The 24,956-nt window shown below is 37.4% G+C and overlaps 1 protein-coding gene across 3 annotated transcripts in view; it reads right to left on the bottom strand.

Moving 5' to 3' along the window:
• dscama (Down syndrome cell adhesion molecule a) overlaps positions 1 to 24,956 on the bottom strand; it is a 102,710-nt gene that overhangs the window by 27,320 nt on the left and 50,434 nt on the right. For 2 of the 3 annotated variants that reach the window (XM_055207865.2, XM_055207866.2), the window contains exons 4-14: positions 16,538 to 16,684; positions 16,166 to 16,444; positions 15,812 to 16,087; positions 13,912 to 14,208; positions 11,256 to 11,531; positions 10,841 to 11,119; positions 10,638 to 10,757; positions 10,379 to 10,558; positions 2,680 to 2,891; positions 2,492 to 2,588; positions 2,266 to 2,394 (exon numbers count right to left, since the gene is read on the bottom strand). In XM_055207865.2, coding sequence (XP_055063840.1) covers positions 2,266 to 2,394; positions 2,492 to 2,588; positions 2,680 to 2,891; positions 10,379 to 10,558; positions 10,638 to 10,757; positions 10,841 to 11,119; positions 11,256 to 11,531; positions 13,912 to 14,208; positions 15,812 to 16,087; positions 16,166 to 16,444; positions 16,538 to 16,684 — 2,292 coding nt within the window. Of the gene's footprint in view, positions 1 to 2,265; positions 2,395 to 2,491; positions 2,589 to 2,679; positions 2,892 to 10,378; positions 10,559 to 10,637; positions 10,758 to 10,840; positions 11,120 to 11,255; positions 11,532 to 13,911; positions 14,209 to 15,811; positions 16,088 to 16,165; positions 16,445 to 16,537; positions 16,685 to 24,956 lie in introns of those variants that run through there. The other variant, XM_055207867.2, reaches the window with a different exon arrangement.

Below are 24,956 nucleotides of genomic sequence, written 5' to 3'. Positions count from 1 at the left end.
AATAAATTATATAAGTGTGGAAATTTTACATGTGGGAAATTTTCGTTACGTCAATAATTTGCAATTATACAATAAACAGCAGTGTAAAAAGCATAGAGGAATTGTATCAACATCAAGTGCATCAACTACATTCAACTACAAAAATTGAAATAGTGACATCTTTAAGATTGTATCTGGGCCATTAGCTTTATAAACAGTACCCTGAAATGCACATTTGCATTTGTATGGTAAACGCTAATCCTGTTCAGATGTGTCCTAGACAACATCCAATAGGCCACTTACCTGTCAATAAACCATTGCTTTTTGTGATAATGCGCAGGATTAAAAGATAAATACTGTTCGGTATTAACATATGAACATGCAGTGACACAGATCATGTGACAAACAGATCAGATTTATTGTAAACATGGCCTAATGGGGCATACACACCAAACGTGAATTCAACATTTTGTGGGAGTACATGAATTCAATTCAATTTTATTTATATACTGCTATTCACAATTGTTTAATTGTTTAAAAGCAGCTTCACATTAATAAAAACAGGAGAAACAGAAAAAATCATAGGTTTTTACATACAGATTACACACAAAGTCAATACAAAGATGCGAATGGACGCGAACTCGCGCGGGGCGATGCAAATGACGCAAATTGGACGGCGCGATTGCCGCAAAAAATTTGCTATTTGCCTCAATGCATCTTCGCACAAGTTGAAAATATTGAACTTAAGCAAAAAATTTACATGACCAGAAGTTAAATCCCATGAGTAATCTAGTGATCCGAATGGTCGGATTCCTTAGTTTTACTTATGTTCAACTTCAAAAAACTTACTTGAAACCAGAAATGCATACAATCAATATACTGTCTATATCTAGCTAGAGATGAAAGCCATGATACTAAAGCCATGTAATCGGTGTATTTTAATAGTGACATACTATTTACATCACACTCCAACATTTGTGTATATGGAAAGAAAATGGACCAAGTACACAACCCTGTGGAACGTATTGATGGGTGATTCTCACGAAAACTTCAAGCATGAAAATATAAAAATTGCTTAAATTTACTTTTTTCCCACCAGACATTGAAAAACAAAGTCTGGAGTAAATGGGAACATTAATTTAAAAACTTTTACTTATCATTTAACACTTTTTGTAACATAATTTAAAAAATTAGTCCTAAAAAATCTCATTACCGCAACAGTCAGAAAACATCAACACTGACATATTTTCAAAATGACATGACAAACCTGAAAGAACATAATTTGGAGATTCTGCACATGCATTTAAAATCAAAGTATTATGCTTCTATTAATTAAATTAACATTTAATAAGCATCTGTTGTGGTAATGATAATCAAAATGTCGTGTAAGCATTCTGACAAGACAATATTTCAAATTAACTGTAAAAAAATGATCTTACCTGGTAGCCATCTTGAAGTAACTGGTCCATGTGCTTGGTCACTCAAAATCAAACTTTATTAAAGTTCTGTATGTGTGCTGCTTAAACTGTTCTCAAAAAGTGTTGCGGAGGATGAGAACATCAGGCATGGACACATCATTTTCCTAATTTTTCTTCATTATGATTATACATGAATATTCAGTAAATATTTTTTCTGTCACCTAAAGTAGTCTAGCAAAACATCCATTTATTTTTTTTCTTAATATTTTTGTGTTCATTTGATTAAATTACAACATAACGCATGTTCAAACACAGCCGGACACATTGCGGTAATGAGAATTTCAGCAGAAAATGAGATAAAATTTCCAATTATAAATTCTTATGTTGAAATCACACATTGTGCAAGGTAGAACACAGTATTGTGTTAATTCTGATGCTTTTTAATGTTACTATATTACACATTTTAAAGCCGTGGTTTCAATGGTTTCGTGAGAATCACCCCGATAGACTTTAAAGACAGACCATTTTAAAATGTTGTGGTCTGTCTTTTAGGAAGTCCTTGATCCATAGAACAAGAGTTGAATTAACCCGAAGACTCTGAAAATATCTGTATTAAAAGGAGTCGTAAAATCTCTAACTAAAATCCTGACGAATGAGTTCAGAGAGTCCAGGTCACAGAATCCAAGAGAGTTAAACTGGCATCCTCAACACCCCATTTTGGCTTATAAGCAAACTGTAACAGGTCCAAACACTGTTACCTTAACCTTAATACCTCTATCTAAGCGATGCTTCGCGTTTGGTGTGTACACAGCATAAGACGTTATACTTTCTGCACATGTTTGAAACCAAGATATCACAGACGGCGCACCTGTTTTATTTTTGCACTCGATATCATAGCCAGTAATGGGGCTGTTCCCATCAAATCCCATGGTCCAGCGAAGGGCGATGGTCCTCTCCTTCACCTCACGAATCTCTACTTTTGGAGGCTCTGGCGGCTCTGAGAATTCAAGACAAAGCTCTCAGATTCTCACGTTGTGAAAGCCTCTCGACATTTAAACAACATTAATGTCCTACAAATCCCAGGCCCTGCTCACCTTGAACAGTTAACTGAAGGATGCCTCTATCTTCACCGTATGAGTTGATAGCATGACAGGAGTAGAAGCCAGAATCTTCTCGCATTGTTGGATAGATCTGAATAATAATAAAAAAAGTGTGTAAACAAGCTTGGAGGGAATAGACGGATGCCATGCATTAAAACAATGTACGAAATTAAATGAGGGACCTGCAGGGTGGAGATGACCTCATCACCGATCTTGAGCGATATGGTGTGCCGCCACATGTCTTCGTTGATCATGTGCGACTGCTTCTCCTTCTCCACTTCCTTCTCCCACCGAACCATGATGGGCTTCTCACCGTGAGCCTTACAGCTCATCTCAATCTTCTCTCCTTTCGTCGCCAGCGAGTTGTTGGGATACGACGTGATCATGGCTGGAACTGAACGAGAGACAGGAAGATGCATCATGGAGGCAAATCACTGCGGATAACATTTAACACGTATCCCTTGTGACTTTTAACTTTCATATGTAGCATCGAAAATCAGAATAATTCAGACAAGCTAAATATTTTACAGCTGTACAACGGTAACACGATTAAATCTGATGCTTCGTGCAGTTATGGTTAATATCTCTCTGGCACACACAGACACACACTCGTGTCTTGTTTCCTGAGAGGCATTTATTGGTGAAGCCGACCACCAGACGGGTACGTGGAAGCTCTGGTACAGCGTGTGATGTGATTGGATGTGTCAGGTTGAGAGTCTCGACCGTTTACATGTCATCTCTTATTCACTCCAGCAATTCTCAGCTCAGCAGCAAAAAGAAAAAACTGTTTTACATTGCATCCCTGAACGTAGGAAATCTGGTACTACTTTGTGATTTTTATGTTTTGAAAGGGTACTACGCAGTACATTTTCAGGTTCTTATGGCATGCTTTAATATATAGAAGGCAAAATGTGACCCTGTCTGTGAAATCCATGCTAAAGTCTTATTATCTAATGATCAAAGTTGAATTTTTACATTGATTTCAATCTTTGACATAATCTTAACCAGTCAATATAAAGATAAAGATATCAAGGTTATATTTACACACAATGTTCTTTACATTATGTAGGATGATTTTATGTAGAAAACAAAAATGTCACAAATATGACACCCCTAATTTTGGAAATGGTGTTAGTTCCTGGAGTTCAAAAAGTGCTGCGTTAGCAATGCAAAGGTTATGGGTTTGATTCCAGGGAACACACACATACTGATAAAATGTATGGCTTGAATGCAATGTAAGTCACTTTTATAAAAGCATTTGCCAAATGAAATACAAGGAAAAATATTTTAAAAAATGGCAATGTGCATTTTCTGGAGCTGGAAAATCAATCTGCTTTGAGCTACATGAAAAATATTTACATTTATACTTTTATCCAAAGCAATGTGCAGTGCATTACAAGGTATACATTTTTATCACATGTGATAAGGGCCACTTTTTTAAAATTGAGATTTATACATCACCTGAAAACTGAATAAATAAACTTTCAATTATGGTTAAAATATCTGGAATCTAAAGTTGCCAAAAACAAAATATTGAAAAAATCGCCTTTAAAGTTGTCCAAATGAAGTCTTTAGCAGCACATATTACTAATAATAAATATATTTTTGATATATTTATGGTAAGAAATTCCTATGTGGATCATGATCTTTACTTAAAGGTGGGCCAATCAGCAGTAAGGGGCGAGTACCAAAACACACTTGTAGCCAATCAGCAGTAAGGGGCGTGTCTACTAACCAACATCGTTGCCTGTGTTGCGTATGTGTGGGGTGGGTCTATCGAAAGAAGGTCCAGATTCTATTGGGGTAGGAGCGTGTTTGTTTAGGTGATTTCAAATGTCAACATTGGCATTCAGAGATCATGCACCCCGCCTTTAATATCCTAATGACTTTTGGAATGTAAACTATAATTTTGACCCATACAATGTATTTTTGGCTATTGCTACAAATATACCTGTTCTAATTATGACTAGATTTGTGGTCCAGGGTCACAAATGTGTGTATTTAAACTTATGAGCTTTTGCACAGCTAACACAATGTGCTTAGCATTGCACACAATAAACGTACTTCACAATGCCATAAAAGAACCTTTTCTTTGTAAATGGTTCTTTAAAGAACCTTTTACATCTAAAGAACCTTTTTGTTTCACACAGGTTCTTTAAGGTGAAAAAAAGGTTCTTCAGATTATAGTCAACATTTGAAGTGGATCAAAACCTTTCATAAATTCCCAATATTCATTCTTTTTTCGTCATTTTTCATGATTTTCACAAAAGTTTAATGCCTTCCAGAAAATGTTTTTCTTTAAATATACAAACAAACAATATATCAAATGAAAAAATAGACCCTCTGCTTTAAAAAAAAACGTTTCATCCTACCTTCATGTGTTCTGTTTTTATCAACTCTCAAATATGGGTAGGTTTCTTCAAAAACACCAATTTTTGAGCAAAAAGCTGAGATAATTCAATTTTTGTGAAGGACTTTTGATAGAGATCTTGCAGAGCGATCCTTAAAACATACACGAAGTTCTTTCTCTTTCACGTGAGGCGCTACTTCCGGGTTGTATAAGTTGCGGAAGTGCGCCACCTGGTGGATAATAGCGGTGTTGCGGAAAGCCTGAAATTCTCGTCATTGGCAGGGAAGCGTTTTCACTTAATTGATGAGTTATCTCAATGGCGGCGAAAGAGTTAACGAGTTATCTTGTCAATTAAGAGAACACCCTACTGTGCAAATAATCAACTTTATTAAATTAAAAACGAATTTAAACATAAGCTTAACCATAAACCCTTTTATAAAACTACAACTCAAACATACAGTAATGTGCAAAAGTCTAAGACCACCAGCATCTTTGATGTTTTATTGACCATCCATATTTATTTTTCTCTCTCTTTATTAAGACACAAACAGAAAATACAGATACACAAAAAATAAACCCCCCACAATTTACAAAAACAAAACGGTATATTCAGGTAAAAGGATCCTTCAACAACATTATGAAGTCTCTAAAAACTACCAGAGTTGATCAGAGGTTAAAATTAAGCTGCACGGTCCCTTGGTAAAAGACGCAAGCATCTTAAACTGGCATCCTATTTCTTATCCCGGCCGTGCGCTCGGTCGTTATGTGATTATCCCGAATAAAACACTTCATATGAAAGTAGACTCTGTCTTGGAGCGGCAGCTGTATCTTCCCTCAGGCTGCGAGCTGTCTTTATCATGACTGCGTAATTGCTGTGTTGATGTATTTCTTTAATATCCAGCAGAATTATAAGCAGCAGTCGGACTGAGAGGGAAGGTGCTAATTCTCCTCCAGAGATCCGGCGGAGCGTTGCTGGGCGAGAGCATCCTCTCTGGCTGTAGGAGTGATTTATGTCTCTTTTGAATCCAGCGTGATTGAATCAGGCTCGTTTTACTCGTTCATTTAGGGGTCGTAAATGGACCGTGTTTGGTTTCCCCGTATTTTATTTTGGGGCGAGTGCAACTAGAAATGGATTCTGGATTGTTTATGAGAGCATTAGACGAATCTATGTATTATAAATAATCGAAAAACGGCAATGTGTCCTTGAGGGCTCTAGCTGACTGGGAGTCATCGGTCTCTGGTTCGTATCCAGCCCGCAGGGAATTCTGGCTGCTCTCAAACCCCCCCTCCCATCCCATGAAAGCCCCCCTTCTCTTTTCCCTGCCTGCATCTCCCTTTCACCTGGACACGTTACCATGCCAACCGGCTCCGGCCTGCCCGCTCTCCCCCAGCTGAAAGAGGGTGCTGTCAATGGAGGACAAGAATAGAACAAACATCCAGAATTGATTTTCAGAGCACAGCAGTTACCAGCCTGCATGTTTGTACCACGGATATCTTTCTCAGGGAAGATGATGCTGGTAATCTTATCTGGTTTACGAGATAAAGAAAAACATCTTGGATTGCATGGATTGTCAAAGCAATCTGTCTAATTGGGTCACAGGAGGTCAGAAATGAATTTAACTCTTTTTCATTTAGAAGAAATATCTTATTTACTTGGTTTGTAATCGTGAATATTGAGACGGAGCGCAATGTCTTTTAGTCGTTTTTTAGTCTCATAGCAGCTCCTGGCTCCCTGCAGGCTTTCCGAGGGCGCCCATCACGCCCTATCGCATCAGGGATTTCCGTGTTGGGGATGTAGGCCAAGACCTACCGCCTCACTGGGCCGGCGGGCAGATGAGATGCATGTGTACGATAGATCCTACCCCAAGATGCACCGGGGTAAACAGAGAGCTGACTGGTTAAGTGGCCGTGTTCACTGCAGCCTGATATCCCGCTTTACTGCACCATTGGGCTTTGCGTGGGGAATGAGCCGCACGGTGATGCTGAAAATGGAAAAGCGCGCCGCCAATCAGAGCGAAGGAGGGGAGGGCTTACGGTAAAGTAGCCAGTGATGTCACGCTTCATTATGTTTAATTATATGGAGCTTCTGGGGCTCATAGTTGTTGTTTTATGAGCAGGATTTCTCTAATTGCTTTAGATGACGCTGATCGACTACGAGTGCAGGCTGGCAACGACAAGGTCATGGGTTACAATGAATAAATGTAAATGTTGGTTTCCTAATGAATGCAAGCATTTTTATCTTCCAGAACAGGAATAATTCTCTCTTGCTCTTTGGCTTTGGGGACATCTGAACTCTCAGCGCCGATCACAGGCGATCTTAATGAGCAGCTAGTCTGCGGTAAAATGGAGAGATCACAGCAAACCTCTTAGGGAGATTCATATTACCACAGCGAGCCACAACAACAGGACGGTTCCTCTGGGAGCCGAACATCGTACAAACAACACGCGGATACGACAGTACTTCACCTGTCAACATAATCGATCTTACGGAGAACAGAGTTTTGTGTGTGTGTACATAGTACGAGATGGAGAGAAAGAGAGAGAGAAAGAGAGAGGTTGAAACGATGAAGAGAAGGTTGTACTGGGCAGACAGAGCAGCTCTGTTGTGAAACTCCTGCTGTGTGCTGATAAGAGTTGGGCGTGAAAATAAAGCTCTCTAACATCACAGTCGTCTTTGCATACGAGCACCAGACAGGGATTAACATTAAAACAGTTCATGTAGTGACACATGCTGTACAAAACACACATTTTAATACCTTAAAAATTATAATCGTTCATTATCTACACGATCTTACCCCATGCGATTCTATAGTGCACGTTGTTTGCATCATAATTTCTCATTGAAACACGGCTTGCACAGCCTCTGACATCATCAAGCCCTCTCATTTCTCAACCTTTTAACTCCAAACACCTGCCAGAAATGATCCAATCATTTTTTAGATTCAAATCAAGTAAATGTTTTTCTCAAAATCCTGTTATGAGAGAATAATGTGTTGTGAACGTCATTTCGTGATGGTAAAAATAACATGCTCCTGTAAATATTTGGATTGTTTGTAATTTAAAAACTCTTACACATCAATAAATATATACAAATGTTAACACTTAATAAGTTTGTATTTAAGCATTGGTTAATGCAGTGTTTTTTTCAAATTGGGGGGCTGCAAGATGGTCCCAGGGGGCGCCAGTTTTATGACATTTTATAAAATACATTCATTTATTATAAATTCTGGCAATTGAACCTCAGAAAATTAAGGCTACTAACAAACAGCACTTCATTGTATGATTTAATATGCTTGGTTAATTCAAATTCCAAGTTTGAGATGGTTTTATGTCAATTTGCGAAGGGATGAGCACACGGCAAAAAGTTTATTTTAAAGGTGCAGTGTGTAAATTTTAGCAGCATCTAGTGGTGAGGATGTTTATTGCAACCAACAGCTCAGTCCACTGCTCACGCCTCGCTTTTGAAACGCAGAGAAGCTACGGTAGCCGCCATCGGAAAAACATGTAATTGACGGAGACAACTTAGCAAAAAAAGTTTGTCCGCTAAGGGCTTCTGTAGAAACATGGCGGCACAAAATGGCGACTTCCACGTAAGGGGACCGTGTATGTAGATAAAAACGTCTCATTCTAAAGTAATAAAAACATAACGGGTCATTATAAAAAGGTCTTTACACACCCCTGATAATATAGTTTTGTATATTATTTTGCATTTCTGTCAAGAGATCCTTTTAAAAATTACACACTGCACCTTTAATGCATTAGCTAATATGAACTAAAAATGAACAATATTTCTACAGCAATTAGTAATCTTACTTAGTTCATTTTAGGATACGTCCTGAAGCGAAGGGTCTTGTATCACACTGAGAGGGCTTATTTTGCGATAACAATCTTCTGCCTGTACAGTATTCTGCTTACCTAATAAGTATGGTAAATATTGAATAGTTAAATATTGATTTGAAATATTTTATTTGCTAATTTTTAACGGATGCAGATCTTCCACGAGGAAAAAACGTTTACTTTCGATTTTAGGATAAAACAAGCCATTCAAATGTCACAAACACACTATTTGGTTTAATCAAATACTGTTATCAATAGACATATTTATATAAAATTTTGTGTAATATTTAGCCCAGTCTCACGAAATTACTTACCTATAGCCACGTAATTTTTTGATTCTTTTTGTGATACTGTCACAAATTTCCTTGTTTTTTTGTGATCGTATCACAAATTTCTGTTTATGTGTCATTGTAACGTATTGGTTACTCAACTGTTTTGTCCTATTTTCTTACCATTTTCACTTCGGTTTAGGGTTAGATTTACATAAAATGACATTCGCGACAATGGTTTCAAATTTAGAAAATATAAAAAATAAATGAGATTTTTTTTTATAAACCAATACTTAAAGGTGCAGTGTGTAATTTTTAGAAGGATCTCTTGACATAAATGCAAAATATTATACAAAACTATATGATTAGAGGTGTATAAAGACCTTTCATAATGCACCGTTATGTTTTTATTACCTTAGATTGAGATGTTTTTATCTACATACACAGACTGCGTTGACACAGAGGGTCCCCTTACATGGAAGTCCCCATTTTGGGCTGCCATGTTTCTACAGAAAACCTTAACGGACAAACTTTTTTTAATAAGTTGTCTCCGACGATGACATGTTTGTCTGGTGGTGGCTAACGTAGCTCCTCTATACGTTTCAAAAGCGAGGGGTGAGCAGTGGATGTCACAAAAATGTACACACTGCACCTTTAATGTGACATCCTAATGCAAACACCAGATCTAACCCTAAACCGAAGACAAAATGGTTTGAAAATGACACATAAACAGAAATTTGTGATATGATCACGAAAAAATTTGGTAATTCGTGTCAGTATCACGAAAAAGAATAAAAAATTACATGACTATAGGTACATAATTTTTTAAGGCTGTGTAGCAATATTAAACTATACACGTCAAAATGATTTGCAGCATCCAGGTTATAATGTGTTAATAAACCTGCAAATGTCATGACTGGCCAATAAGAATCATGCATTCCAACGAGCAGTGTAATAACATTAGTTCATGCCCAATGAACTAACATGAACAATCGTTTTGCCATTAACAAACATTAACAAACTTTAATGTAATTAAATACTAAAACTATTTTGCTCAGGTTAGCTAATGCATTTATTAATGCATTTATTACAAAAGTGCACTGTTGTGTGTAGTAGTAAAAAATGAGACAGAGAGTAGTTGGAAACAGAAAGGATACGCACACACATTTAACACATCGAAGGCACTCCACATGTCAGCTTCAGCAGGAGTTCACAATGTAATGAGGAAGAAAATGTTTTTGGCTACTCGTAGATAAAACCCACATGACTGAAGCAGGCGACACCATTTCAGCAGAATTTTCACCGTTAAAACCATCACACCTGTAACACTTGTGTCTGGTCTAATAATGTTTCCAACCCTGTGATCTCATAAAAACAAATCGTCAAAATTCTCAGCAGTGATATCAGTACAGTAAAGCATCTTACTTTTCACGTTGAGGTACATGGACTTGCTGACATCGGCACCCACGTCATTGCTGACCTTGCACAGGTAATATCCAGCATCCTCCTCAAGAACGTGCTTAATCAGCAGCGAGCCGTTCCCCAGCAGCTGGACCCTGAAGCCCGAATTAAGAGCGATGGGTTGAAACTGGGGCACCCCAGCACCTGCCAAAAAAAACAACAACTTGTAGTTAAAATCCTAACGGTATCAGACGATATTGTAGTTGTGAAGCCACGCACGTACCTTTGGAGTATTTCCACTCGATAGTCGGGCGCGGCTCACCGTCGGCCGAGCAGTTTAAAATGACAGATTTACCGTAGATTCCATCTTGATCTTGGGGCTGCACTTTGAACTTTGGTGGAACTACACAACAATTTCGATGAAATGATTTGTAGTTTTCGAGTTGTTTCGTTATATTAAAAAATGAACGAAAATGTCAGTCTTACCTCTTACGATGAGCTGACTCTGGTATTTGACGATGGCAGCATCATTTTGGGCAATGCAGGTGTAAGTACCGTTGTGTATTCGCTGGAGGTTGGAGATTCGCAATGAGCTGGTGAAGTCGATGTTATCGATGGTTACGCCGAGGCTGGCGTTGATGGGTTTTCCATCCTTCTCCCATGTAATGGAAATGGGAAGATCTCCCGAACGCACGACACAGGGCACGAAGACGCGATGGCCGATGGAATATCGTGGAAACTCAAAAGGCTGAATGAAGGGAGGCACTGAAAACAAACAGTTTATTAAACATTGATAGATAAGCGAGAAATTGTATGTTACTGGGTGTATACGTCTAATATGGACTTTTTTATTTTACTTCGTCACTCATCGAAGACTTATAGATGTTTGAGGTCTCCTTACCTTTCACAGTGATGTGGACGCTCTGGTTCCTGAACAATTGGGGTTGAACAAGAACATGGCAGCTGTACTCCCCTTCATCTAGTTCTTTCTGCACGTTGAGAAGCTTCAGCGTCCCGTTGTTCTCGAAAGCCCGTTGCCGATCATTAAAAGGGAGAAGGTTGGAGTTCTTAAACCATTTGATGGAATAATACGGGTAACCGATAACATGGCAGTGGATATATGTGTCCCATCCAGCTATAGCGGTGAGGTTTTTCATTGGTCTTATGTCTGCAGGACCTTTAGGGACACAAAAACAGATGCATCTTTAAAATAATATTCATTTTATATAAAAAATTTGAATTGGTTGATTTGCACAAATGTAGCAAAAGAAAAAATGTAGATTTATGGTTTGTGGATGAGGGCCTTTCCTAGATAACACAACAGACAACACAAGGTAAACAATAAGACTGTGTATCGGCAAGAATCTTGTGATACGATAAATATCACAATATATTGGTTGCGATGCACCATGCTGCGATATCTTGCGTTGCTGGGAAATGGGTCGATATTATAGGATATTTACTTTTTTGGGAATATAATAGGATATAGTTTTAGGAAAGCTCATTTGAGAACACACCACCATATGCAAACCTTAGCAAAAAAATTAATTGTGGCGCACCCCTATCCAAGTACTTCTTTTCACTGTTTAAATTTACTATCTATTGGTCAGGATGTAAACTACAAATGTTATGAATCTGCCATGTAAAATAATAATAAAAAGATATTGCATTTTTAAGAATCCATACAGTATTGCCAAACAAAATATCATGATAGTCACGCATGTCAATATTTTCTCAAAACCCTAGTAAATAACCAGATGTTTTATCATCGCTACATCGCCTCTTCATCACAGCATCACAATATTATCAATCTATAACCCCTGTACATGTCACAAGCAACATGATCTCCCAAAGTTCCGTGGGATAGTCACGGAATTTTGTGCTCATTTTTCCGTGGCATTCTCACGGATCTCCGCATTTTTCCATGGCCCTGCTATGGACTGTCTTTTTGCGTGGCATTCTCACGGATTGGTTACTCAACTGCTTTTTCCTATTTTCAAACCATTTTCGCTTCGGTTTAGGGTTAGATTTGGTGTTTGCGTTAGTATGTCACTTTAAATATTGGTTTATACTATTTTTTTCTGATTTATTCTTTTATATTTTCTAAACTTTAAACAATTGTTGCCTGGCGTTGGGGTTAGAGTTGGGTTTGGGTAGGGATGTCATTGCATGTAAATTTAACCCTAAACCGAAGCGAAAATGGTAAGAAAATAGGACAAAACAGTTGAGTAACCAATCCGTGAGAATGCCACGGAAAAAGACAGTCCGTAGCAGGGCCACGGAAAAATGCGGAGATCCGTGAGAATGCCACGGAAAAATGAGCACAAAATTCCGTGACTATGCCACGGAAATTCGTGAGATCAGGTTGGTCACAAAATATCAGGACATAAAGTACACTTGTCAACATTGGAAGTGGATCAAAAAAGTTAATCAAAGTTGTCCGAAGACAAGAACGGCTATTTTATAAAATGTTTAACTTTTATGAAAGGTTTTGATCCACTTTAAATGTTGACTAGTTTATATGATTGTGCACACAAGTGCAGAAAAATTGTCAAAAATGGTCCCAAGCTGTCACTGGGACAGTAACCTTTAAAAAGGTCAAAATTAAGAGTTTGGTTCCAAAACGAAATAACTCAGTTTATTACATTTAAAAAAAAAATTGTTTTTTGATTGTGTATTCCAATTAATTTCAATCAAACTGCAGTTGGATTGTTTTGATTTAAGCCTTCCTAACTACAAAAGTACAGCTAGGTAGCACAATAAAACACAATAAAAACATGATAACATAATAATAAACATGTTTTGACACAAATTTTAAGATATCTCGTTTTGGAACCAAACTCTTCAAATATGCATCACTTAGGTACAGATATAGACATTAATATGTGCCTTTAAGGTATTAATATTTACATTTGAGGTCCAAATATGTACCTTTAAGATCCAAAGGGGTCATTTTTGAAAGGGTACTGCCCCAGTGACAGCTAAGGACAAATTTTTGACAATATTGTATAAAGGCTTTCCTGTAGCTCAATTGGTAAAGCATAATGCTAGCAACAACAACAAAGTCATCGTTTATATTCCCATGAAATGCATGTACTTATAAAATGTATATCACTTTGGATATATCAGCATCTGTCATATGCATAACATGTCAAACGGTTTACATTGGTTGCCAAGGCATGATTTACAAGTTAACAAAAAATAATAGTATAAATCACAATGAGTCCAAAGAAAACCAAACTTATCATTGATCACAATCACATACTACAAACACTTGCATTGAAGCAATAGACAAGCCATTCGATTAGGAAATACATTAGATCTATGCTTATCAAGTGACTCTTCACCCCTAGACAACACTACCTTCCATATGAGATCGAAACAAGGTAAGAAACAGGTCTTAGATGGAGCTAAAGGGCAACTAAAACTTAAATCACAGAGAAAAACACCAAAAGCTAAGCCCAAATGTTGGTCAGGCCCTCATCCCATGCATGAAGTTCAGATGAGCAAAATGAAATATGTTTGTGTGCTTTTGGAGGAGCCGATCTGACAAGCACCTCTTACGTTTATTCGAGCCTGGTAGGAGACCGTCCCCGCCGAGTTGTTGCAGGTGCATCGGTAGACCCCGCTGTCGCGAACCTGGGTGTGGGAGATGTTCAGATAGCTGATTACGTTTCCCTCCGCCGTGATGCTGTGACCTATGCGATGGCGGCTGTCTTTCGTGATGACATCGTCGTCCAGCGTCCACGTAACGGCCGGCTGTGGAGTTCCCTTTACGTGACACGTCAAGGAGACGAGTTCGTTCTGACTGACGACTTTCTCGCTGAAAGCGGAGAGGATCTTAGGGGTCCCATCTGCGGACAGAAAGGTTTTGTTTAAAGGGGTGCTCGATTATGATTTCACTTTTAGCTTCAGTTAGTGTGTAACGTTTCTGTTTGAGCGTAAACAACAAAGTTACAATGCTTAAAGTGAGATATTTTCTTAAACAGAAATCGCTTCTTATAAACTACACACGAACGGCTGGTTGGACTACAATAAGCTTCTTCCTGGGTTAGTGACATAACAAGCCCTAGAAAGTACATAAACCGTACCCTCGGAAACACCCAACAAAAGGAGTGAGGCCATGTTGGGCTGCTTTTTATGTTGTTGCAAGAATTTAAACAAAGGGCAAAGCTGTTTGGCTCTGCTAGCCAGTTAGCTAAATGCTAATTCATGCTTACACATGACAGTGTACCCCATAAACACAATCAAACCTTCATACCAACCCTTTAAGAATGATGTAGAAATTAGGCACTTTTAGGATTAAAATACTTTTCTCATCTCGTCTCGGCTTAAAGGAACAGTCTACTCATTTTCAATATTAAAATATGTTATTACCTTAACTAAGAATTGTTGATACATCCCTTTATCATTTGTGTGCGTGCACGTAAGCGCTGGAGCGCGCTGTGACGCTTCGATAGCATTTAGCTTAGCCCCATTCATTCAATGGTACCATTTAGAGATAAAGTTAGAAGTGACCAAACACATCAACGTTTTTCCTATTTAAGACGAGTAGTTATACGAGCAAGTTTGGTGGTACAAAATAAAACGTAGCGCTTTTCTAAGCGGATTTAAAAGAGGAGCTACATTTTATGGCTTAATAGCACTTTTGGGAGTACTTCGACTCGGCGCAGTAACACCCTCCCTCTCCCATTATGAGAGTGAGAAGGGGAGCGGACTTTTCAGGCGAGTCGAAGTACTCCCAAAAGAGCTATTACGCCATAAAATATAGTTCCTTTTTTTAAATCCGCTTAGAAAAGCCCTATGTTTTATTTTGTACTACCAAACTTGCTCGTATAACTACTCGTCTTAAATAGGAAAAACGTTGATGTGTTTGGTCACTTCTAACTTGATCTCTAAATGGTACCATTGAATGAATGGGGCTAAGCTAAATGCTATCGAAGCGTCGCAGCGCGCTCCAGCGCTTACGTGCACGCACACAGATGATAGAGGGATGTATCAACAATTCTTAGTTAAGTTAATAACATATTTTAATATTGAAAATGAGTAGACTATTCCTTTAACATAACAAAGGTCCATTTGCGGCTTTAGAAAGCATCTGGCTGTATCGTAAACAAATAAAATTTAAATTAGACTGAGTAGAACTTAATGTTCGGTCTTAAAGTTATCATCTTAATCAAATGCCAAAGAGGTTTATATGACATAATAACCAGCTAACTGTACATTATCCCTCTTATCTAACAGCTACATAATAGCTAAATAAATAAATGGGCATGAAATATTGATCTGAGTTTACTTGTAGAGACCGCAGAGAGACAAGCAAAGCAATGCAGCCAACCTACGTTTCCCAGATAAGCATTCAGTTACACATTGTTGTTATGGATGATGGCAATTATTTATAAATATGAGCCAGATTGACCAATCAAGTATTCCACATTATCAATAAAAGATACTGACCTTCTAAAATGACCTGCACAAAATCCTGAGCTGACATTTTGCCTTTCCTGGCGAAGCATTGGTAAGCTCCTCCATCGCTCTTTGCCATTCCGTCCATCACCAGATTCTCCTTGGTGATTCCGTTCATTCGCACGTTGGCGCCGGCGATGATCTTGTCGCCGTTTCGGTACCAGGAAAGCTCGTACTCATCTGAGCCAGTGACACTGCAGGTGAGGGACACCTGACTACCCACGCTGCCTTTCACTTTCCTCGGGCTCACGACCACTTTCAAAGGCTCTGGAGGAACACATCAACATTTTAGCCATCACAGCGATCGATTTGTAAATTATGTGTAGCTTTGGTAACTAAACAAACCTTTCACCGTGAGGCGACCCACGACCTCTGCGTTTCCGTAGCTGTTCCACACCTCGCACACGTAGCTGCCAGAGTCGCTGGGTTGGGCTCTCTCGATCAGCAGACCCGTTACGCTCTGACGGAAACGGGAATCCGGTTCTAACGGTCTGTTGTTTTTAAGCCAGCGGTATTTGGGCCCCGGGTGTCCGGAGGCCTTGCACGGGAGCTCCACCCTGTGGGACGCCATGACCTCACGTTTCTCGAATCCATCGAGGATCGTGGGGGCAGAGTTCGTTGGATCTGTAGACATACAATTGTATTAAATAGTTCTTTTAAAACAAGTTGCAAGTAACTTTAAAAATTGATGTGTGTTACGGATAATAAAGCGCTAACCTGGTACAAATAAACGGGCGCTGTTGCTCTGTCTGGTCTCGGATGTGTAGCGATGTCTCGTCATGCAGCGGTAGTTGAATAATTCGTCTTCTTTCTGCACATCCAAGATGTAAAGGGCTCCCGTAGACGTTATGAGAAATCGGGCCCCTGAAATGGCACAATATGACACAGTTGTTTATATTTTATACATTATTTAACAGTCTTGGAAAGTAATGAGCTTTATTTAGTGTTAATTGGCACACTTTAAGCGGTTAATCTGTAGCATCTGTACATCATAATGAGGCATTATGGGTCTTGTTAACAGAAGCTTGTTTTCCCATCAACCTCCACAGGATGTAGAACAGGCACCCCTGGCGATCGTGTGCGATTTTGATTTGCCTACCGCTTGTGTACGCACAAACGGTGATTTCATGCTAATGGTTTGATAACACAGAATGCGCAGCTCGTAAAAGTTTATGAGGAATAATGCCTGGCAGGGTTGCCACACGCTCTGCCAGATCTCTCAGAGGAAATGTCTGTGTCAGATTTGATTGAGAGTACTATTTGCTGCCCGTTTTGTGCAGTTGGTGAGCCTCAACAGGGATGGTGAGTCTGCTATGTCATTTAGAAAATAAATACTCAAAAGTGGAATTTACAAAAACAATTCAGCCCAAAAACCTTTGTACCATTCAATAACCACCCACAATTCAGGTGCTGTATCTATGCAAAAATTACCTCAGTTCACTCTCTTTAGTGAAATAGCACTGCACAGAAGAAATTATAATTCCTTTTAGGACAAACACGCCTCCTTATCTATGTAAATGAGGTGCATTGGGATGGCACAATAAATTAAATTACTGTCTACAGAAAAAGCAAGAAGTAAATTTCATTTAAAAGAGATGAGCAAATTGCGCCAACAGCAGATTTTGTGACCACGTCAACTGATTTGCACAATTCCTTTAGCAAATCTCATGTCTGCAAACATTTAAATATGGTGCAGTCTTATGCATTTTTGGCAGACGTAGACGTATGGATAATAGACGTCACTATTATCCATAGTGACTTATAAGTGCATTAAGGTAACCATGTTTTACACTGCAAAAAATGACTTTCTTACTTAGTATTTTTGTCTTGTTTTCAGTAAAAATACCTAAAAATTCTTAAATTAAGATGTATTTTCTTGATGAGCAAAATGACCTAGGAAAAAAAGTCTAGTTTTCAGACACACACAAAAAAACTTTAAGTAAATTAGTGCTTAAAACAAGCAAAAAAATCTGCCAATGGAATATGAAAATTTTTCTTAAAACACTAAATTCAAGAAATCTTTCATATTCCATCGGCAGATTTTATTTAGCTTGTTTTAGGCACAAATTCGCTTAAAGTTTATATTTTTTGTCTAAAACTAGACTTATTTTTTTAAATTTTAGATCATTTTGCTGATCAAGAAAAAGCATCTTAATTTAAGAATTTTTTATATTTTTTTTTACTGAAAACAAGACAAAAATTTTAAGTAAGAAATTAATTTTGCATTGTATTAGTACTGCAAACAATGATTTTCAAGAAAAAAATTCTTAGTATTTTTGTCTTGTTTTCAGTAAAAATATCTAGGGGTTCTTAGATTGGGGTGCTTTTTCTTGATGAGCAAAATGACCCAAGAGAATGGGTCTGTTTTTGGAACAAAAATATCAAATTTAAGTGATTTTGTGCATAAAACAAGCAAAAAAAATCTGCCAATGGGGTAAGCAAATTTTTCTTGTTTATGCACAAAATCACTTAAATGTGACATTTTTGGTCTAAATACTATACTTATTTTCTTGGGTCGTTTTGCTCATCAAGAAAAAGCATCTTAATTTAAGAATTTTTAGATATTTTTACTGAAAACAAGACAAAAATACTAAGATTTATTTTCTTGAAAAAATGTTTTCGCAGCTGGTAACCAAACCCATGACATTTTTCACTGCTAACGCAATGCTCTACCAACTGAACTACTTCAATTGTGCTTTGCTTAGCAGAATATCTCATTTTTAAAGGTGCAGTGTGTAAATTTTAGTGGCATCTAGTGGTGAGGTTGCGAACTCCAACCAACGGCTAAGTCCGCTACTCACCTGTTGCTTTTGAAACGCATAAAAATGTCATAATTGAAGACAACTTAGTAAAAAAAGTTGGTCCGTTAAGGGCTTCTGTAGAAACATGGCGGCACAAAATGGCGGCTTCCATGTAAGGGGTCCCTCAGTGTATGTAGATAAAAACATCTAATTCTAAGGTTATAAACACATAACGGTTCATTATGAAAGGTCTTTATACACCCCTGATAATATAGTTTTATGTATTATTTAGCATTTCTGTGAAGGAATCCTTCTAAAAATTACACACTGCACCTTTAAGTAAACTAATTCTTTTATACAAAGTGCTATAAAGACCGGCCTTACAGACTCATAAAATGAAGGTGCTTATAAGATTCCTGACAGCGATGCTAGTAGAACCATTTTTGGTTCCTCAAAGAACCATTTAGTTCACCATTTCTTTTATACCTTTTAATAATCTAAAGAATCCTTTTTTTACTACAAATAGAAAGTTTTTTCTAGATGTTAAATGTTCTTTATGGTATCATACAGCCAAACATTGTTCTTCTATGGCATTGTGAAGCACCTTTATTTTTAAGATTGTACATCTGATGTTTTCATCATCCTGTGGCTTTCATCCATGCTTCCCTCCTTAAATAAACATCTCAATTATATAACAAAAAATGGCCTTGAAATGTATGTGTATGTGAGACTGATACTTTCTGTGTTAAATCAACGACCATAAGTAAACAGTTTAGCAATGAATAAAAGAAGATACGGTGAGCCAAAGAGCAAGATGCTGCTATTGTAATTCTGACCCAGTTTGAGATGACACACCGCAGATCTAAGGTCCTGCAGGCATTGCCAGTCGTGGTCTTAATGTGGAGTGTGACGGGCTACAATTTACACAAGGAGTGGGTGGAGAGAGAGAGAGAGAGAGAGAGAGAGAGAGAGAGAGAGAGAGAGAGAGAGAGAGAGAGAGAGAGAGAGAGAGAGAGATTTGTCTAAGCAAAGATTAATGAGCTGTCTGATTTTTAAATCGCTAGCATGAAGAAGCAAGGATCTAAATTTAACATTAGTTTATTAAATTACAGATAAATTAGACTTACATGATCACTTATGGGGCTTTTGTTTGAGAAAAGGGTTCCCAATTTTGTTGCTACTATTTATAGTTTAACATCACTTATTAAATTATTTTTTGTTTATTCATTATTTATTTTTTTAAGCACTGTCACATTTGGGTTGCATATCAGTGCACTAAAGCACAACTTTCTGTAAAGCTGCTTTGAAACAATATTTACTGTATAAAATACTACATAATAAACTGACTGATTTTAATTTGTGTTTATTAAAAAAATAAAGTATTTTTTTCAGAACTGAACGTCTTCTTTTAGTAAGTATTTAGTGCGACCTCTCTTGGCAATAAAGACATCTTGAGCTTTTTTGAGGAGGTTAAAGTCCTCAAGTCGTTCGATTTGAATTGGGATTTAATTTCATTTTAGTTTAAGAGATCCTGCAGCTGCCTGCAATTGCTCAAGTTTAAACGGACACTCCACTTTTTTTGAAAAAAAATATGCTAATTTTCCAGCTCCCCTAGAGTTAAACATTTGATTTTTACCGTTTTGGAGTCTGGCTGTACCACTTTTAGCAAAGCTTAGCATAATCCATTGAATCTGATTAAACCATTAGCATCACGCTCAAAAATAACCAAAGAGTTTCAATATTTTTCCTATTTAAAACGTGACTCTTCTGTAGTTACATCGTGAACCAAGACAGACAGAAAATTAAAAGTTGCGATTTTCTAGGCCGATATGGCTAGGAACTATACTCTCATTTTGGCGTAATAATCAAGCACTTTGCTGCCGTAACATGGCTGCAGGAGGCACAATGATATTACGCAGCCTGAAAATAGTCCCCTTCGTAACTTTCAATAGCAGGAGGCTATTTTCAAGCACTGCGTAATATTATTTTCAAAAAAAGTGGAGGGTCCCTTTAAGGGAGTTTACCTAAATACTTGACACGCTTATACTGTTATACTAGTACATTCAAATTTCAATATACAGTATATAATTTTCTATTAAAGTAGTGTTACAGTTGTCCACATACCATAATTATAGAGCTGCACCGATTAATTGTGCAAATTCTCAATTAATGAATTTTTAATGAATTACAGTGAAATCCCGGCACATCCCAAAGCCAGGGGGCGCTCTCATGCAGCAACTCCCTTTGTGCCACAGAAGAAGTAGCATTACAAACACTATTCCAGGAAATGTCTATAGGAATATTTATATCGCTGTTCTTTTAAATAGTTTCAGGTATTTTCATGATAATAAAGAGTATATTGAGTTTGTTTAATGAGTGTTGCTTTTTTAAATGCATGTTATAAACGACTCTGACTCATAATGATTTTAGATTGATAAGGACTTCTTACTGACCAAATGCCGTAGTACACGCACAAGCTGTGCATGAAACACAGAATCGATTCAAAATCAATTCTGAATCGATTTCAGACAGGCATTTTAATGGGACACGCGATTAATCGTTGCAGCCCTACATAAATACAAGAATTTTATATTCATTTTATTTTGCTCAGGGACATTTCAGGCTAAACTTTAAATCTTAATATATTTCTAATTTTAGGCCAAATCCAGCACATCACATTGAGGATATATGAAAGGAGATCAGCACAATGTCAGTTGACTGCATCATATACACATACATGTCTCTATGAGAGCCCAGCTATTTCCCATATACAAGCAAATTACATTTCTACTAACAGTCATACTTAATGTGCTGCTGTATTTGTCTTTGGAACGACATGAAGATGTTTCAGGTTATTTCGAATGAGATTATTAACTCCGCTGCATTTCAATGCCGTGCTATTTTGTATTGGAGATGGTGCAATGCAAGGCCCGCCATTGGGGATGAATGTACTTACAGATGAGCTGATGGGAGAGCTGTGTGCCCCAGTTTCTTAATCTGATCCCTACCGCTTTTGAGGTGCTTTAACTGTGCCGAAATGACAGGTTACTGGTCTCCTTTCTCCTTCTGTAAAAGACGATTTCTCTATTTCTCCCTCTAGCTATCTCACGTTTTTCATTCTCTCTCTTGACTGCACTCCTCTTTGACCTCCAATACGTATCCTTCAATGCCGCTTTAACCCTTTTCTTTATCGCACTGAACAAACACCATTTTAAATCAATGTATTAAAAAATTTTTTTTTATTTAACTTAAATACAACAATAACTGACAAATCAACTAACAGAATCCCTATTAGAGATAGATCTACAGCAATTGACTAGAAATTCCTGTAGCTCAACTGGTAAGGGTTATGATAGTAAGGCAAAAGTTATGGGTTCAATTCCCAGGGAACATGCATCCTGATAAAACGTAGCGCTTTTCTAAGCAGATTTAAAAGAGGAACTATATTTTATGGCGTAATAGCACTTTTGGGAGTACTTCGACTCGCCTGAAAAGTCCGCTCCCCTTCTCACTCTCATAATGGGAGAGGGAGGGTGTTACTGCGCCGAGTCGAAGTACTCCCAAAAGTGCTATTACGCCATAAAATATAGTTCCTCTTTTAAATCCGCTTAGAAAAGCGCTACGTTTTATTTTGTACCACCAAACTTGCTCGTATAACTACTCGTCTTAAATAGGAAAAACGTTGATGTGTTTGGTCACTTCTAACTTTATCTCTAAATGGTACAATTGAATGAATGGGGCTAAGCTAAATGCTATCGAAGCGTCGCAGCGCGCTCCAGCGCTTACGTGCACGCACACAGATGATAGAGGGATGTATCAACAATTCTTAGTTAAGGTAATAACATATTTTAATATTGAAAATGAGTAGACTATTCCTTTAAAGTTTACGAGGGCACGTGAATAAAAAACAGACCCACACAGATAAATTGTTGATAACGAACACTGCAATATTCCATAAAAAAATAAGAATTGTCAATTTTGATTTCATGGGGACTTTAACCCTAAACCAATAGAAGTAAATGTGGTTTCTTACAAACTCCTTTCTACATATTTCATGGTAACTGGTATCGAAGAGAAGTCACTTTAAACAGAAATTTTGACATGTATTCAAGATCACACCTGTTCAATGAGAACATTATCAACATGATCAACAAAAGCCACTTCCGTCAACTCTGCCGACATCCCATAAAGTCTCTGAGCAGTTAATTGGTTTGTGTGTATGTGTCTGTATGCTGCACAATGAAGTGCGATCAATAGCATTGATCCGGTTCACATCTGACAGCAGACTACAGTGTGCAGCAATGTGAACTGCTTAAAAGCTTTTCAATTAATTTAAATGCATAAAATGTTGCATTGTTTATGATTCTTCTAACGTCAAGTAACCAAAGTACGCACAAAGTTCACAAAGTCAGCTGCTTTGTAAATGTTTCCAAGTTTATAAAAAGAATCTGTTTATACAAATGGTTCATTTACTTTGCTAATATATGAGACTGATTTGAGCTAAACTCTTCAGTTTCAAACACAATTTTGATTTTTTTTTAACTAAACATCAGACAAAGTCTGAGTCAAAGTCTGAGTTGTATGGCAATTATTCTCTAGTAAAACTTATGTTACATTATTCTTTAGTCTTTCAATGGTCTGGCCTTGATGGTCATGTTTACATACATCAGCAGCATGGCTACATACCCTGGCTAAATTCGTTCGGGCTCATGACATCAATCCCGCGAGAGTGCATAGCTTTTTAAACAGTCTCGCAATAAGTCATACACCAAACAATCTACGCAGTGCTTCGTGAATTCGAACACGTCTATTTTCTTACACCCTGGATGCGTATTATTTTGTGTATGTGCATGATTGTATCTTGCGTTTGGCAACTCAAAGAGCAAAGGTACGTACATCTGCATGTTTCGTTTTTTTACTCTTACCACTTTAAATAAAACATTATAATTCGAAGTAGCCGTCAGATATTCACGATCTGACGGACAAAACCGCCCTCCACTTCTTTATTACCTTTGTGTCAAACTTTCCTGTGTAAACAGGCATCGCGCCGACGCCATCTTTACGAGTCGAGTATGTCACTATGGTTACCGTTGATATTGAAGGGATAGTTCACCCAAAAATGAATATTCTGTCATCATTTTCTCACTCTCATGTTACAAACCTGTGTAGATGTCTTTGTTCTGATGAACACAAAGGAAGATATTTTGAGAAATGTTTGTAGCCAAACTGTTTGTGGACCCCATTCACTTCCATAATAGGAAAAAAGAATACTATAGAAGTAAATGGGGTCCACCAACGGGTTGGTTATAAACATTTCTCAAAATATCTTCCTTTGTGTTCATCAGAACAAAGACATTCATTCATGTTTGTAACAACATGAGAGGGAGTAAATGATGACAGAATTTTCCTTTTTGGGTGAACTATCCCTTTAAAGGCCATTGCAAACTAAAAAAGGACCATGACAGTCACATCTATGAGTAAATACGATCATTAATGTCATCTGCCATTCTCTAGAAGTATGTGGGTTAGTTAGCAGATAATCGTAAGTAAAAGTTTTTAATAAGTAATATACACTTAAATGTTTTAGTTTTTTTTCTTAGAATCACGAACAAATAGTGAGCAATTAATTCATTAATATCCCAGCATAACACAAGACCTCTTGCAAGGCCACATTCTTACAATCAGGAGTGTTTTCTTAACAAGAGAGAGAAAGAAAGAAAGAGAGACTGTGGCGTTTAATAAAGCCTAATCATGCTAAGAACTGAGCTTCAGTCTGAGAGAGAGAGAGAAAGAGAGAGAGAGAGAGAGAGAGAGAGAGATGGAATGTTATTAACATTACTGTAAAAAGCAAAAAGCATCATTTGTCAGAGAGTAAGATGTTGACAGCAGCAGCGGTTGTTAGGGTAACAGGGTCTGTCCTGTTACTGTACACTTACTGTTCTCTCTACATCTGAAAAGATACTAAGTTAAAGCTAGCTGTCCATACAGTACAGTACAAACATCAAAATAGTCTGTGATCTGCATTATATTCGTTAAACTTAATTCAGTTGATTGAATTAAAAAGTGGACAATATAATAGAATCAGGATGGAGGAGACATGGAGCAATTTTATTGCATTTTAAAAAAATCTGAAAATAAACATTTCAACCAAACAGGGTCAGTTTTTGACTTTACTACATTAGACTTTGAATAAATATTATAATGCATCATATTTCAACTCTTTTATATATGCATGACTAATTTAAAGGTTATATATTAGATCATAATTTTAATATATTGCAAACCTACAAACAAATGTTTTACAGTCGGTATTGCTATCAACACCTTGTATTCTGTACATTAAATAATCCTTTTTTTTACAAAATATTTTTGAATTACATGATTACATTCCCAAG

The sequence above is a fragment of the Misgurnus anguillicaudatus genome, chromosome 12 (genome assembly GCF_027580225.2).
Source record: "Misgurnus anguillicaudatus chromosome 12, ASM2758022v2, whole genome shotgun sequence".
Classification (NCBI taxonomy): domain Eukaryota; kingdom Metazoa; phylum Chordata; class Actinopteri; order Cypriniformes; family Cobitidae; genus Misgurnus; species Misgurnus anguillicaudatus.
The sequence above is the reverse complement of the archived record's forward strand: the minus strand, read 5'-3'. Positions and strand labels throughout refer to the sequence as shown.